We start from the raw sequence: 12,616 nt of genomic DNA on the forward strand, positions 1-12,616 counted from the left end.
GGTGTAGAGATAGGATTCTCAAGTGTGAGGAATCGGGAGAAAGCTGAAAAGGGGTTGACCTAAATTTGGAGGCAAGAAGTCAGTTCTCATAGAAGAGAATCCTAACCATTAGAGCTGGAGGAAGGGTCCCTGGACAGTGTCAGTCCATCGATCCATCAGCAAACATTTATTAAGCACCTGGGCTAGGTGCTGGAGATAAAGAGAAAAAATGGCATTGCCTGCCCTCAAGAGTTTATATTCTACTAGCAGCGATACGACAGACACAAATAAAATGTGGGGAGGGTGAGGTGGGAGCAAAGGAGCACTCTAGGAAAGGGCAGAGAGAGACAGCCAGGGAAGGCTTCTCGCCTGAGCCAAATCAACTCCTCCTTTGGGCGACGAGGAAACAGACCCAGGTGCTCCAGTCTTGACCACAGCTGTACAATTTGTTCTTTTGAATATTTTCTGAGTGTGTATGTTCTGATTTTATCATTGAAAGTGAGTGAGAAATAATTTTAGCCAGATTTGTTCAAATGAAATTAGGTTATAACTCTTGCCCTTTTTCTAATGCCTGACTTTCTATTGTAGTTCTTTCAAAACATTATTCATTTTCTCCTCCTTATCCTAATGTGGTATTTGTTTTTTGTTTCATTTTTTAAAGGTTTCTTTTTCTTTTCTTTGTGTGTGTTTTCTGATAGATGAGGGTCACTACCAGGGTGGAAAATTTCAGTTTGAGATAGAAGTCCCTGATGCTTACAACATGGTGGTGAGTAGTCGGCATCTTGATCTGCTTGCTTGTTTTCTTGGACTTTTGCATATTTGAGAGCCTGGCCACTGCCCCCAGGACTGTGTTTTCCCCGTTCCCCATCGTGACACGACATTGCTGGGTGGTGGTCGAGGGAGGGAGAGGCCTCAGGGCCGAGTCTCCCGTGTCCAGGAGTGGCCAGCCCCTGGGTTATTTCTATGACCATTTCAATGTGATTGTGCAGTTTGGAATTGCCCCCTGACAGCCCACTCTTCTCTGAATACAGCCTAAGGTGATAGTTTCTTTGCACAGGACTTACTTAGTCATGCTCTGATGATTATGGATAAATGAGACCTGAAGTGGGGTCCGAAGCCAGATGGCCTCCTCCCAGTGAAAGGCTTTCCAAAGGGGGACATCGTGCTTGTCAGAGGAAAGGGGCGTGGGGGTGGGTGTCCATTACACAGGTGACTGCCATGTTTGTGCTGACAAGTGTCCAGACAGCCTTTTATGGGAGACCCTTATTCTGATCATGAGCTTCCTAAGAGCAGAGACACTGAGTGGAGAGGAACCTCAGAAAAAGATGAAACTAACCCCCTCAGGTGATAGAAGGGGAAACTGAGGCCCCAGGAGGCCAGGTCTGTTGGTCCTCTGATCTGGAGGATCACCCAAGGGATTTGACTGGGGTCGCATAGGTTGTCAGTAGAAGAGCTGAGTTTGGGCCCAACGGTTCTCACTCCAAACGCGAGTGGTCTTTCTGCTCTTCTGAAGTCATTGTGCCCCTTGACCTCGCTTTGCCCGAAGGTTATTCCGTGTTCTCAGTTACCAGCAAATCAGCTGACTCCATGTGATAACACGCTGGTGATGTTGGGTCATTTGATCTAATCCCAGAGTGGAGAAATGAAGGTCCTGTTCTTTCTGTCTGTTGGAGTAAAACCTAATAAGGTGGAGCTCTGTCTCTTCTTAGCTGACATCATACAGTATAGTTCTCTTGGGAATTTTTTGTTTTGTCTTCTTGTGAAATCCCACTGTTTCAGTCCAGGATAAGAGGCTAGAGATTAGCCCAAAGCATTTCTCCAATTCACTCTGTTTGCCTCCTGCTCAGACTTCCCTTCTCTTCTCTCCTTCCCACCTCACCATTGTGAGCTGTTAGACTGCAGTCTGAGCTCCTTTTGAAAGCCTTCCCATCACATGCAGTGGGAAGCCAAGCTTTCTTTTCCCTGACTTGCTGATACCTTTGAAATTTGCCGTGTCTTTAGTAGTTGAGGACGTTAGGACTCAAGTCAAGGCAGTGGTATCTTTAAAACCCATGAAACAAATGGAAGCAAGGATAGATCACAGGCTTTTCCAGCTGCTTTTATTGTTTATTGGTAATTTTTCTAGCAGAAATCTTTCTGTAGCCTAGTGTGCCCAATTATAATTTCTTCTCTTCCACATATTTCCCAAGTGAATGGGAATTATGGCCCAAGCCAGATAAAGGGTTCTGTGGGAGGTTTCTCTATCAAAAGAGAATTTTTAGTTTAAAAAATTTTGGTAGTCATTATGGAAATATGTATTATTAATCTCTGGGAATGTTATAAAAGGTGACCTCTATCAGTGCTGTTGGCTATGAGCTGTATCCATGTTGAAGATATACTGTGATGGAATTTTTGATATATAAAGGGTACCTTGGTGAGTGGGAGTATATGGAATAGAAAGGAAACAGAGGACCCAGGGAGACTCAAAGTACAGGGGTTGAAACTATGATGCCAAGATAGACTTTAGGCAAAATTTCTCCTGTGGCTTTAATTAGAATTTTGATTAGAGACCCCCCATCTCTAATTCTGTGCCTCACCTAACACCTCCTAATGAAGGTGGGGCTTCAGGGCCTCCTGACTAGACAATGGCTAGTTCTGGAGTCCAGCCAGCACGAGTAGTAGAGGCCTGCTTTTAAGTGCCTTCACCTCCACTACTGGACAGCCCTCTCCTCTCCAGAAATCCTGGCTCCCGTGAGCCCCTGTCAGCTCCTGCCAGGATTTCAGGTGCCCCTGACCAGAAGGAGGAGGGCATCCCATCAGCTTCTGCTCCTTGGGGCATTTCACACTAGTACAATGCAAAGATTGAAGGCAAAAGGAAAAGGAGACGGCAGAGGATGAGATGGAGAGATGACCTTGGACAGACCGTGAGAGATTGTGTAGGACAGAAGAGCCTGGTGTGCCGTGGTCCCTGGGATTATAAAGAGTCAGACACAACTGAATGACTGAACAACAAAAACAAAACTCCAGTGCATCATGTGTCACAGCGTGTGACCAATGACTGTGGTCCCATGATTGATCTGTTGGGAATTCCTGTGTGAGGCCTAACCTAGCCAGGAAGTCAGCAAGGCACTTGCTGAGTGGGTAGAGATGTGACCATGCTGGTAGTTTTAACCAGATTTGTTGTATGGGAAAGTGAGTCCAGATGAAAAAGAACTATCCTTTCTTTCCCCCATATTTCATCTCAGTTTCCCAAGATAGCATTCTCTACTTTTTCTTTCTAGCCATTGAGTTGAGATAAACTTCTCAGTATGCAGGCTGGAGGTATCCCTGCTACCCAGCTCTCACTGGGCTCGCTGCCCACCTACACTTCCAGTTGCACCAAGTACACATACCTTCTCACCATGAGCTTCCAGACCAAATGTTACAAAGAGTCAGTGAGGAAAATAAGTACTCATTCCTGACAAACCAACGTCGATTAAAGCTGAATTTGGGCGTGAAACTACCATGTTTGTGGCATACTCCATTAGAAATCAAAAGTAGGTCCAGAGGTACATTGACCCTCCAAGCTGGATAAAACCTGAGTGAAGTTGCCAGAGATGTGATCGCTCAGGGGCCAGAGCCTAAACGGTGAGTTGTGGGACGAGGAGGGAGGAAGGATTAGTGTGGAGATCTGCCTCTGGGATCTGGGCCGGACCCGTCCCCTCTCAGGGCCACAGCACAAGTTGTAGAAGAGCTGAAGACGTGTGTTGGTAGAGGGCCTTGCCTCACCAGGAGTTCTCTACTCCGTTTAAACTGAAGAGACAGACCATGAAAACATCACAACTACGAGGGCAGGGGAGCCCACGTGGGCGGCTGTGACTGTGCTAGGATAACCAGAATAACTCTCAGGCCAGTCAGGAGAAACAGGGACGCCACCCAGAATCTTCCCTTAACCCTAAGACCTTTTCTCATTGTTCTTTGGATGCCCTCCACTTTGGAGTTGGCATATGTTTATTTTTATACCAAAAAAGAGTGAAAAGATATGTATTGATGGCACTCTTTGAACTGCAGAGATGTACTGCTCCTGGCAGCGATGCTTGTTGGTAATGAAGCGGGCCTGCCTCTCCGAAGCTTGGTTTGGCGACTTGTGGTCCTTCGGATTAGGGTGCGTGACCCCGGCCATTGCTCTTTGGAGGTCGGGGGTGTTCGGGTAATCTGTGAATGATTGTGCTCATCAAGGAAGGTCAGCAGCAAGAAGGGGAATGAGGTGAGGGTGACTGGAGCGTGCCCTCTGCTGGGTCGTGTGGAGTACTTGAGGTTACAGGAATAAGTTGCTTTTGGTTTGGAAGAGCCTCTCCTGCAGTCATGTGCCACTTAGGCTTAATTATTAAAAAGAGATAAATGGGTTCTGTTTATTAAGGAGCCATTCCTTCATGTGTCGGGGCAGATGAGCTCAGTTAATGTATTTGAAAAGAGCAGAGCTCACAAGTAGGAATTGCCAAGGCAAAGCAAATACCTTTTGGCAGGAGCCATTTCCTTAATGGAGGTCAGCTTTAATAATTGCCTCTGCATTATATATATCAAAACTAAATTTGTATTGCATCCCATTTTATTAATTTTAAATATTAATTTAGGCATTAAAATGGCTTTGTTTCTTTCATGTTCCTTTACATGTAGCGAAGAGGCTCCGCATCTGTTGTGATCATGGAGGGTTGGGACTTTGTTTTAGATCCCCCGAATTCAGACTTAGAGTCCTAGAGTCATATTTCTTGGTTCTTTGTGCTGTAGAAGAGTAAGTGAAAGCATTTGTTAGCTGGATTTTTTTCTTTTTGTAAGTTTACCAGATCAAATACTGATTCTCTTTTAATTTTTGGGAAAATCATCTTTATGAGGAATAAGTGAGCCTCATTTAAAAAAAAATAGGGCTTATTCAGTATAACTAAACTTCATTTCAGGTTCTGATTATTTGAGCAGTGAGGAGCTAGAAGACTGCAGCTGAGCACCCAAGACAGGAAATGTCATAGAAACCCAGCTTTACTTTGGGGACATCCCTTAGTTTCTCTGGGACCTCAGTGTCCTCATCTCTAAAATGAAGGGGACTGGACTAGATGACCCCTCCCTCCCTCTAGTTCTCAATCTATGAGCCTATGAAAATCTTCTGAGCCTGGAGTCATTTGACCTGCCTTTGGATCCCTAGTCAAATATTATGTAGCTTGGGAGTAGGCCAGGGGTGGGGAACCAGCATTAGCCCTTTGACTGAGTCCAAGTTTTACAGAACAAATCCTTTTATTAAGGTGGTTTGTTCTGTGAAGTTTGGGTTCAGTCAGAGGGCTACACCTGAGGACTTAGAAGGCCACACGTGGCCTCAAGGCCTCAGGTTCCCCACCCCTGGGGTAGGCATATTTAAATGTTTTCTGCCTTCTCTATTTCTTTGTCCTTAAATTTTTCCTGATAATGTGGTTAGATTTCTTTATCAGAATACTGATTAAGCACAGTTAATGATATATTTCTAAAAAACATGTATACTTTCTTTTTATCTAATCAAATTCTTCCCTTTAAATTTAAAACTAAAGTCCCTTTTGTCGCTAAACCTATTAGATGAATAAAATAATGCCCTTTATAACTTTAAAAGTATACTATTACTGTGCTTTGAGCAAAATTTCATTTTTCCTGCTTACAAGTTAAGAACATTTACTTTAATCTACTTTAATTTTTTTATGCATCAAACTTCAAATATAGCCCAATTTTAAAAAAGGATTTAGTGACTTTTTAAAATATCATTATCACTTTTCAATAACTATCCTCCCCCCACCAAGAACCCTTCCTTATAGTAGAGACATAAAATTAAGCAAAACAAACTAGCCCTCTGACCATGTTTCTTTGCATAGACCATCACCTCTCCAGTTAATAGGTATATCTTTTGGGGGTATGGAAATAACTTTCCTCCATCTTGCTCCCAAATTTCCCTGTGGCCCATTTTATCCTGGGGATGTTCCTTAATACAGGTCCCTCCAGATCAGCATTTCAAAGTTCTTTCACTGTGTGCTTTAAGCCCTAAAGTAGTCTGTAGCCACATTTGTTAGGGAAATGCTGTTATGGTGACATAAAGGCCAGCTCTTTCAAGTTGGTGTAAAAGATCAAAATTCTAACAATAACATAGGTATAGTCTCCTCTGACATTTGACTCAGCACTAGAAATTCTAATTCCATCAACTAAAATAAAGAACTTAAGGGACTAAGCATGGGTAAAGAGGAGACAAAATTGTTCCTCCTTCTGGGTGATATGACCATTCACTCAGAAGATCTTAAGAATAAAAAGAAATAGCCAGTAGAGATAATTAAGTGCTTCAGCAGAAATCCAGAAAAAATCGTCAGCATTTTTGCATATTACTAAGATGAGCCAGAAGGAAATGAAAGAGTCCATTGAAGAGAACCACAAAATTCATAAATAGTTTTGATCATGGAACATTTAAAAACTTTTCAAAAGCAAAATCAATGCAGCTAGACTCAAAGAAAAGTTATGATTTGGGGGGAAAGGCTTTCCAAGACAAACATTTCTGATAAAATTGAGACATCCAGAATCTATAAGGAAATGAGCCATTCCCCAGTAGGTAGGTGGTCAAAGGAGAAGAACAATTTTTTTTTTTAGGCAGTCGGGGTTAAGTGACTTGCCCCGGGTCACACACACAGCTAGTAAGTGTCAAGTGTTTGGTCTGAGGCCGGATTTGAACTCAGGTCTTCCTAACTTCAGGGCCAGTGCTCTATCCACTACACCATCTAGCTGCCCTGAGAAGAACAATGCTTAAAAGAAGAATCACAAATGACCGGAAGGAAAAGTGTTTCAAATCACTAATAGTAAGAGAAATGTAAATAAAAACCCGCCTGAGGTTTCAACCTAAGTTGGCCAAAACTGATGAAAGATGGGATTCGTCAGTTTTAGATGAGCGTTGGAAAAGAGGGCAACAATCTGGCCCTGCTGTGAACGACTCAGAGAAAGTGGACTAAGATGTTCGTGCTCGTTGACCCAAGAGAGTCCACTGCCGGGTTGCATAGAAATGGAAGCACGAGGAGCAGTGCTTCCCAGAGAGCCACAAAGGCTGGAAACAAAGGTAGATAGCAGCGGACTGGGCCGTGAGCATGGGGGGATCCTGCTGAGCTTGGAAGAACCAGGACATCAGGGGGTGAATTCAGAGAAGAGCTTGTACAGATTGGTGAAATGCCATCCATGATGACTGCGGCGACATAAAGGGAGAGAACCACAGTGACAGACCAGTGAAATGGAATATGTTGTCCTGATCGCAGAGCTTGGGCCTCAAAGGAGATGTGATGATAAGGAGATGTGGAGCACAACCAGAAATGTCAGGCTCAGGTTTACCGAACAGCTTCATTTTTCTGTTTTTTATTCTTTCTTTTGAGGAAGTTTAGGGCAGGGGGAAGGATATATCGGGATATGCAGATTATGTAAAAACAAAAGGTATTAACAAAAAAATTTATTTAAAAATAAAGAGAAAAGTTAAGAGTTGAGAAAAAAACCTTTTTATCCAACATTTCTGATAAAAATCTGTCATTCACAATCTGTACGGAAATGAAGCGTTTCCCCAACAAATTACAGGTCAGACAATATGAAAATGTTCAAATCAAGAAGTGCAAAAGCTCAGCTATATGAAAAAGTTTTCAAATCACTAACAATGATAGAAATGTTTTTTAAACAACATCAGAGCTGGAGCTCACACCCATCAAATTGACCAAGACAGCAAAAGATGAGAAGTGTTAGATTGGCCCACTCATTAGTACTTCCTAGATAGAGCCATGGATTGGTACAGTGGATGTGAAAAACAATTTAGAATCGTATGAAAGAAGTTACCAAAGTGTCCATATCCTGTGAGCCAGGGATCCTGGTACCACAGGTGAGGTCAAACACAGATAGAAGCTGGAACCACTGAATCACCCTGGCCACATATTGACTGAAAAACTACATATTAACTTTACTTACGTTCTATTGTATTTGTATTTATTTTGTTAAATATTTCCCAGTTACATTTTAATCTGATTCTGCCAGCTGGTCACAATGTGTGTTTGGCACCTCTGCATTGCGGAATTTATACCCAAAGGAGGCCTGTGGCAGTCAGTCAGTCAGTAAGCATTTTTTAAGCACCTCCTATGTACCAGGCACTGGGTTAAGTGCTAGAGATGCAAATAGAGACAAAAAACAGATTACAGCAGTGCTGTTTTGTAATAGCAAGAAGCTATGAACAAGTTACGTCCTGTTCATTGAGCAGTAACCGAACAAAGTATGGTATGTAAATGTAATGGCATAGACTGCATCATAAGCAATGACGAATTTGAAAAATTCAGAGAAGCGCAGGAAGGCATGTATGAACTGATGCAGAATAAAGAAAGCATCATGGGCAGTGACTACAGTCATATAGAGGTAACAGCTCAGATCAAATCCAGATTTGGGCTCCAGAGAGCTGATGTTCAAACAAACTTTTTTCTTTTCTGTTAAGAAATTATAAACTACAGGAGCAAAAAAAAAAAAAAAGTCTATTCAGTTATGACCACTATATTATATTGCTTTGGCTTAACTTTTTTTTCTTAATTTCATGGGAAGGTACGACAGGTGTGGGAGTAGGAGAGGAAGGTTGGGAGACAATTGTTGTACAAAAACAAAATGTATCCATTTTGAACATTTTAACAAAAGATCCTGATTATTTAGAACTTGAAATTTTTTAAGAATTTAAATATTTGGTGTGGATTGATTAGTTGAGTAACCCCAATTTCTTTAGAAAGTGTTCTTGAAATCTGTAAGATGGACTATGGCATCTCATTTTTGTAGAATAATTTACTTAAGGCAGAAACACTGAGAAATGGACATTTCAGCAGACTGAGGGATATCATTTCTCCTGGGGAGAAGTGGGGACAGTTCATACTCATGATTTCTTCAGCTTCTGCTCATCCATTGTGGAAACTCATCTACCAGTGTAGATCAGCCCCTGCCCTGAAACTCCATAGTCTTAGAGAGTTTCCTGGGGCAGAGATTAAATGGCAAGGCCATGGTCACGTGCCTGTGTGGGTCAGAGGCAGACCTTGGGCCCAGAGCTTCCCGACTCTAGGGCTGTCCCCCAGGCACTGTCCATTCCCTGCCTCAGCCATCCTGTTCTTATATGAAAATGGGGAGAATTTAAACAAGTGAAGAGTCCAGCTGTTCTCTCTGCTAAGCCAGAGCCACCCCGACAGTGCCCCTTCCAAACGAAAGAATCTTGGGGTGTCAGCTAGTCAGAGCAAGGTATGGAATGTGGGCAGGAGAGTCATTAAGCGGCAATGTAGGGTCGATTAATGGATTTGGGGCTATTTAACATACCACATTTGACTGATGAATACAACATGAGAGGCGGATTCCATTGAAACAAGGGTAGTTGTTCGCCTTGGATGTATAACAGAGTTTGTCAGATTTACAGTCATAGACACGATTGGTCTGACAGGTGACAGCCTTTTAAAATTCAGCAGCAGATGTTCACTAGCTGTTGTTGGAAATAATCCTCTGGGGATGCTCAGCATTGCCTGGGAGGGCGGGAGATTGGAGTGCTGACCGTAGCCTCGAGACTGTGGCGACTCCTGTGCTGGCAAAACCAGACATTGTGGATCCTTCCGGTTGGACTCAGAAGCCGTTTGCTCCTGACGTCTCCCTCCCGTCCCATACTTCGGGGTTGACTCTTTGTGCCCAGTTGTGTGCCGGCCATCTTGTCAGCAGTCTCCTCTTCTTACGTTATATACCACTCAGAACATTTTAGGGGATGGTGGGGAGTAAACATTCTTTCCCCTGGTCTATAGATCCTGTGTCTGCAATTGAGGGGTGCGGTGAAAAGGTGCAGCAATGTGCCTGGAGCTCATGGCCTCCCCGAGAGGCCTGAGTGGTTCAAGTGTGTTTCAGGTAGGAGATGCAGTTAGCTGGTTGTTGGCTGGGGTAGGAAACAGCGCGGTCAAAGGCTCTGGCATTCAATCCTGGCTTGCCACTGAATTGCCACCGGTGTGACCAGGGAAGATGGCCTCCCAGAGGCAGGAATGCAGTGGAAAGTGGGAGGGCCAGGGTCCCATTAACTCTGCTCCTTCCTCCCTTGTCTTTAACGGAGGCACTGAACCTTTCTGGCCTCCTCATCTCTAACTAGAGGACATTAGATTAGATTTGCTCCCTAATGAGCGTCAGACTGTAGGAGGAGCTTGAAACAGTGGCGAGGGGATTGGGTTTTCTCTTTGCTGTGGGACTATCAGTGTCCAAATTATCATAAGCAAGCTGCTCAGTTTGACAAAAGGCAGATCATTGTTTTAGGCAAAACTTAAAAATAAACCATACCTTTTTTAGTAGTCATCAACCTGAATCTTAACTTGAATCCAAGTTACCTCTATGGAAGACCCCGAGGATGTTTCCTCTCCCTCCCCACCTCTGCCCCAGCTACCCCGAGACCCAGCCTTTTCTCAGCCCCCTGCAGTCCAGAGCCTTCCCTCCGGTCAGTATTTCCTTCGTCTTCCGTGTGTCGACGGTGTGTGTGTTCTGCGTGTTGTCTCCCCCATTAGATGGCGAGCTCCTGGAGAGCAGGGACTGGTTTTTGGCCTTTTGTACCCCTGGCGCTTGGCACAGTGGCTGGCACGTAGGGGGCACTTAATAAACGCTTCTTCCTCTTCCCTTTCCACTCTTCTTCCACCGTTGTTCGCTTCCCATGCTTCCCATTCTAAGGTCATTTCTTTTCCTTACAGAGCAGGAGACAAAAGGCTGTAAAACTGACAACTGCCTCCCACCTTCTCCCACCCGTCTTCTCTCCCCCTCCACATTTCCTCCAAACAGAAGGATCACAGATCTAAAGCTGAAGAGAACTTTGGCCTTGATTACCTGCTCTCTGCGCCTCGTCTCCCCCTGCCCCTCTCCAGTCCGTTGTGATCGTCCTTGGGGGAGATCTGACCACGTCACTGCTCTACCAAATTCTGCTGGCTTCTTGTTGCCTCTGGAGCCAAACAGGAGCTCCTCTGTTTGCTTGTTGTTTCCCTTGCCAACTTTGCCGCAGCCTCTGCCGCTCCAGCCTCCGTGGGTGATGCTGCCCCTCCCTTACTCTGCACTCTGCCCATCCTGGTCTTCTCTCTGCTCCTCCGCCACAACGTTCCATCTCGGGCCTCATTGCCTTTGCCTCTCTCCTCATCTCTGTGTCCTGGATTTTAAGAGGACTTTCCTAAAATCCCCACAACTGCTGTCAGACTACATCGTGTTTGACACCTCTGGGCTTGTTTGTATTTATGCTCTTTGTTGTATTTGTGGGTATGTGTATATACACATACATGCATGCACATCTAGATGGGTCCTTGTTGTCTTCCCTGTTAGAATGTAAACTTCTGGCAACAGAGATTGTTTTGTTTGTTGAATTTCGCATCCCCACCAGTCCCTGGGGCCTAGCAAAGGCACAATGTGAGGGGCAGTGGATAGAGTGGATAGAGCTCAGCAAGGCCTGAGTTCAGATGCAGCCACAGATATTTACTAGCTGTTTAATTCTGGGCAAGTCACTCAACCCTGTTTGCCTTAGTTTCCTCATCTCTAAAATGGGAATAATAATAACAGCACCTACCTCCCAGCTTTGTAGTGAAGATCAAACGTGACAGTATTTTAAAGCTCTTCCCACTGTGTCTAGCATGGGATATGTAAATGTTAGCTTTATTATTGCTTTATTTTCTCAAAGCTTTGCACTGCACCCCAGACAGTGCCTAGCTATTACATGATTCATACCTCGTCCTTAGCCTGGTGCCAGTGCAATCACTGAGTTTCTGTTTTGCTCTTGAGTTCTCACCTTCTTCTCAGTTACTCAGTTTTTGACAAAACACAACTTGCTTTTAACCACAGGGCCTCATGATTAAACCCAAAGATCTCAGTTAAAATTACTGCCGCCTCAGGCAGGGAGGCTCTGGCTTTATGAAAGGCTCGTCCCAGGCTTAGAGTCAGGAAGGATCTGAGTCAGAATCCCACACAGCCCATGAGGGATTCACTCCATCTCTCAGCCTCAGTTTCTTCATCTGTAAAACGAGCTTAGGAAAACCTGTAGCATTTACTCCAGGGACATGATTGGAAGATCAAAAGAGATAGTGGAAACTTGATGAAGTTCTCCAGAAATGTCCACTGTCACATCTACACGACTCTTGAGGTTCTTTAAGTATATAAAATGTCTTTCGCTATAGAGGAAATCCATCTCACAGTGAAGTATATATTTTTATTCTACCAGACTTAAGTTACAGATTTACGTAATAGTCTTCTTGAAAAGAATTTAAAATAATAACAACAAAACTAAATTCTGTAATTATAACGATTCAACTTGATGCCCTGGAAAAATCCATCTCAAGGAAACCAGCATTTATTAAGCACCTGCTATGTGTCAAGCACTGTGCTCAGTGCTTTTAAAATATTATCTCATCTGGTCCTCACAACAACCCTGGGAGAAAAGGTGCTATTATTTTCCCCATTTTACACTTGAGGAAACTGAGGCAGGGATTAAATGACTTGCCCAGAGTCACACAGCTAGTAAGTGTCTAAAGCCAGGTTTGAACTCAGTCTTCCCAGCTCCAGGCCCAGAGCTCTATTCACTGTGCCCCCTAGCTACCTCCAAATAACCTGTTTCCCAAAGAGTATTGGAACAAAATGGGAAATT

The 12,616-nt window shown here is 43.9% G+C and overlaps 1 protein-coding gene across 1 annotated transcript in view; it reads left to right on the top strand.

Annotated features, from left to right (window-relative positions):
• UBE2F (ubiquitin conjugating enzyme E2 F (putative)) overlaps positions 1–12,616 on the top strand; it is a 90,830-nt gene that overhangs the window by 31,169 nt on the left and 47,045 nt on the right. The window contains exon 5 of the mRNA XM_027875358.1: positions 678–745. Within this exon, the coding sequence (XP_027731159.1) occupies positions 678–745 (68 nt within the window). The remainder of the gene's footprint in view (positions 1–677; positions 746–12,616) is intronic.

The sequence above is a fragment of the Vombatus ursinus genome, unplaced genomic scaffold, assembly GCF_900497805.2.
Source record: "Vombatus ursinus unplaced genomic scaffold, bare-nosed wombat genome assembly UNPS02014808.1, whole genome shotgun sequence".
NCBI lineage: Eukaryota > Metazoa > Chordata > Mammalia > Diprotodontia > Vombatidae > Vombatus > Vombatus ursinus.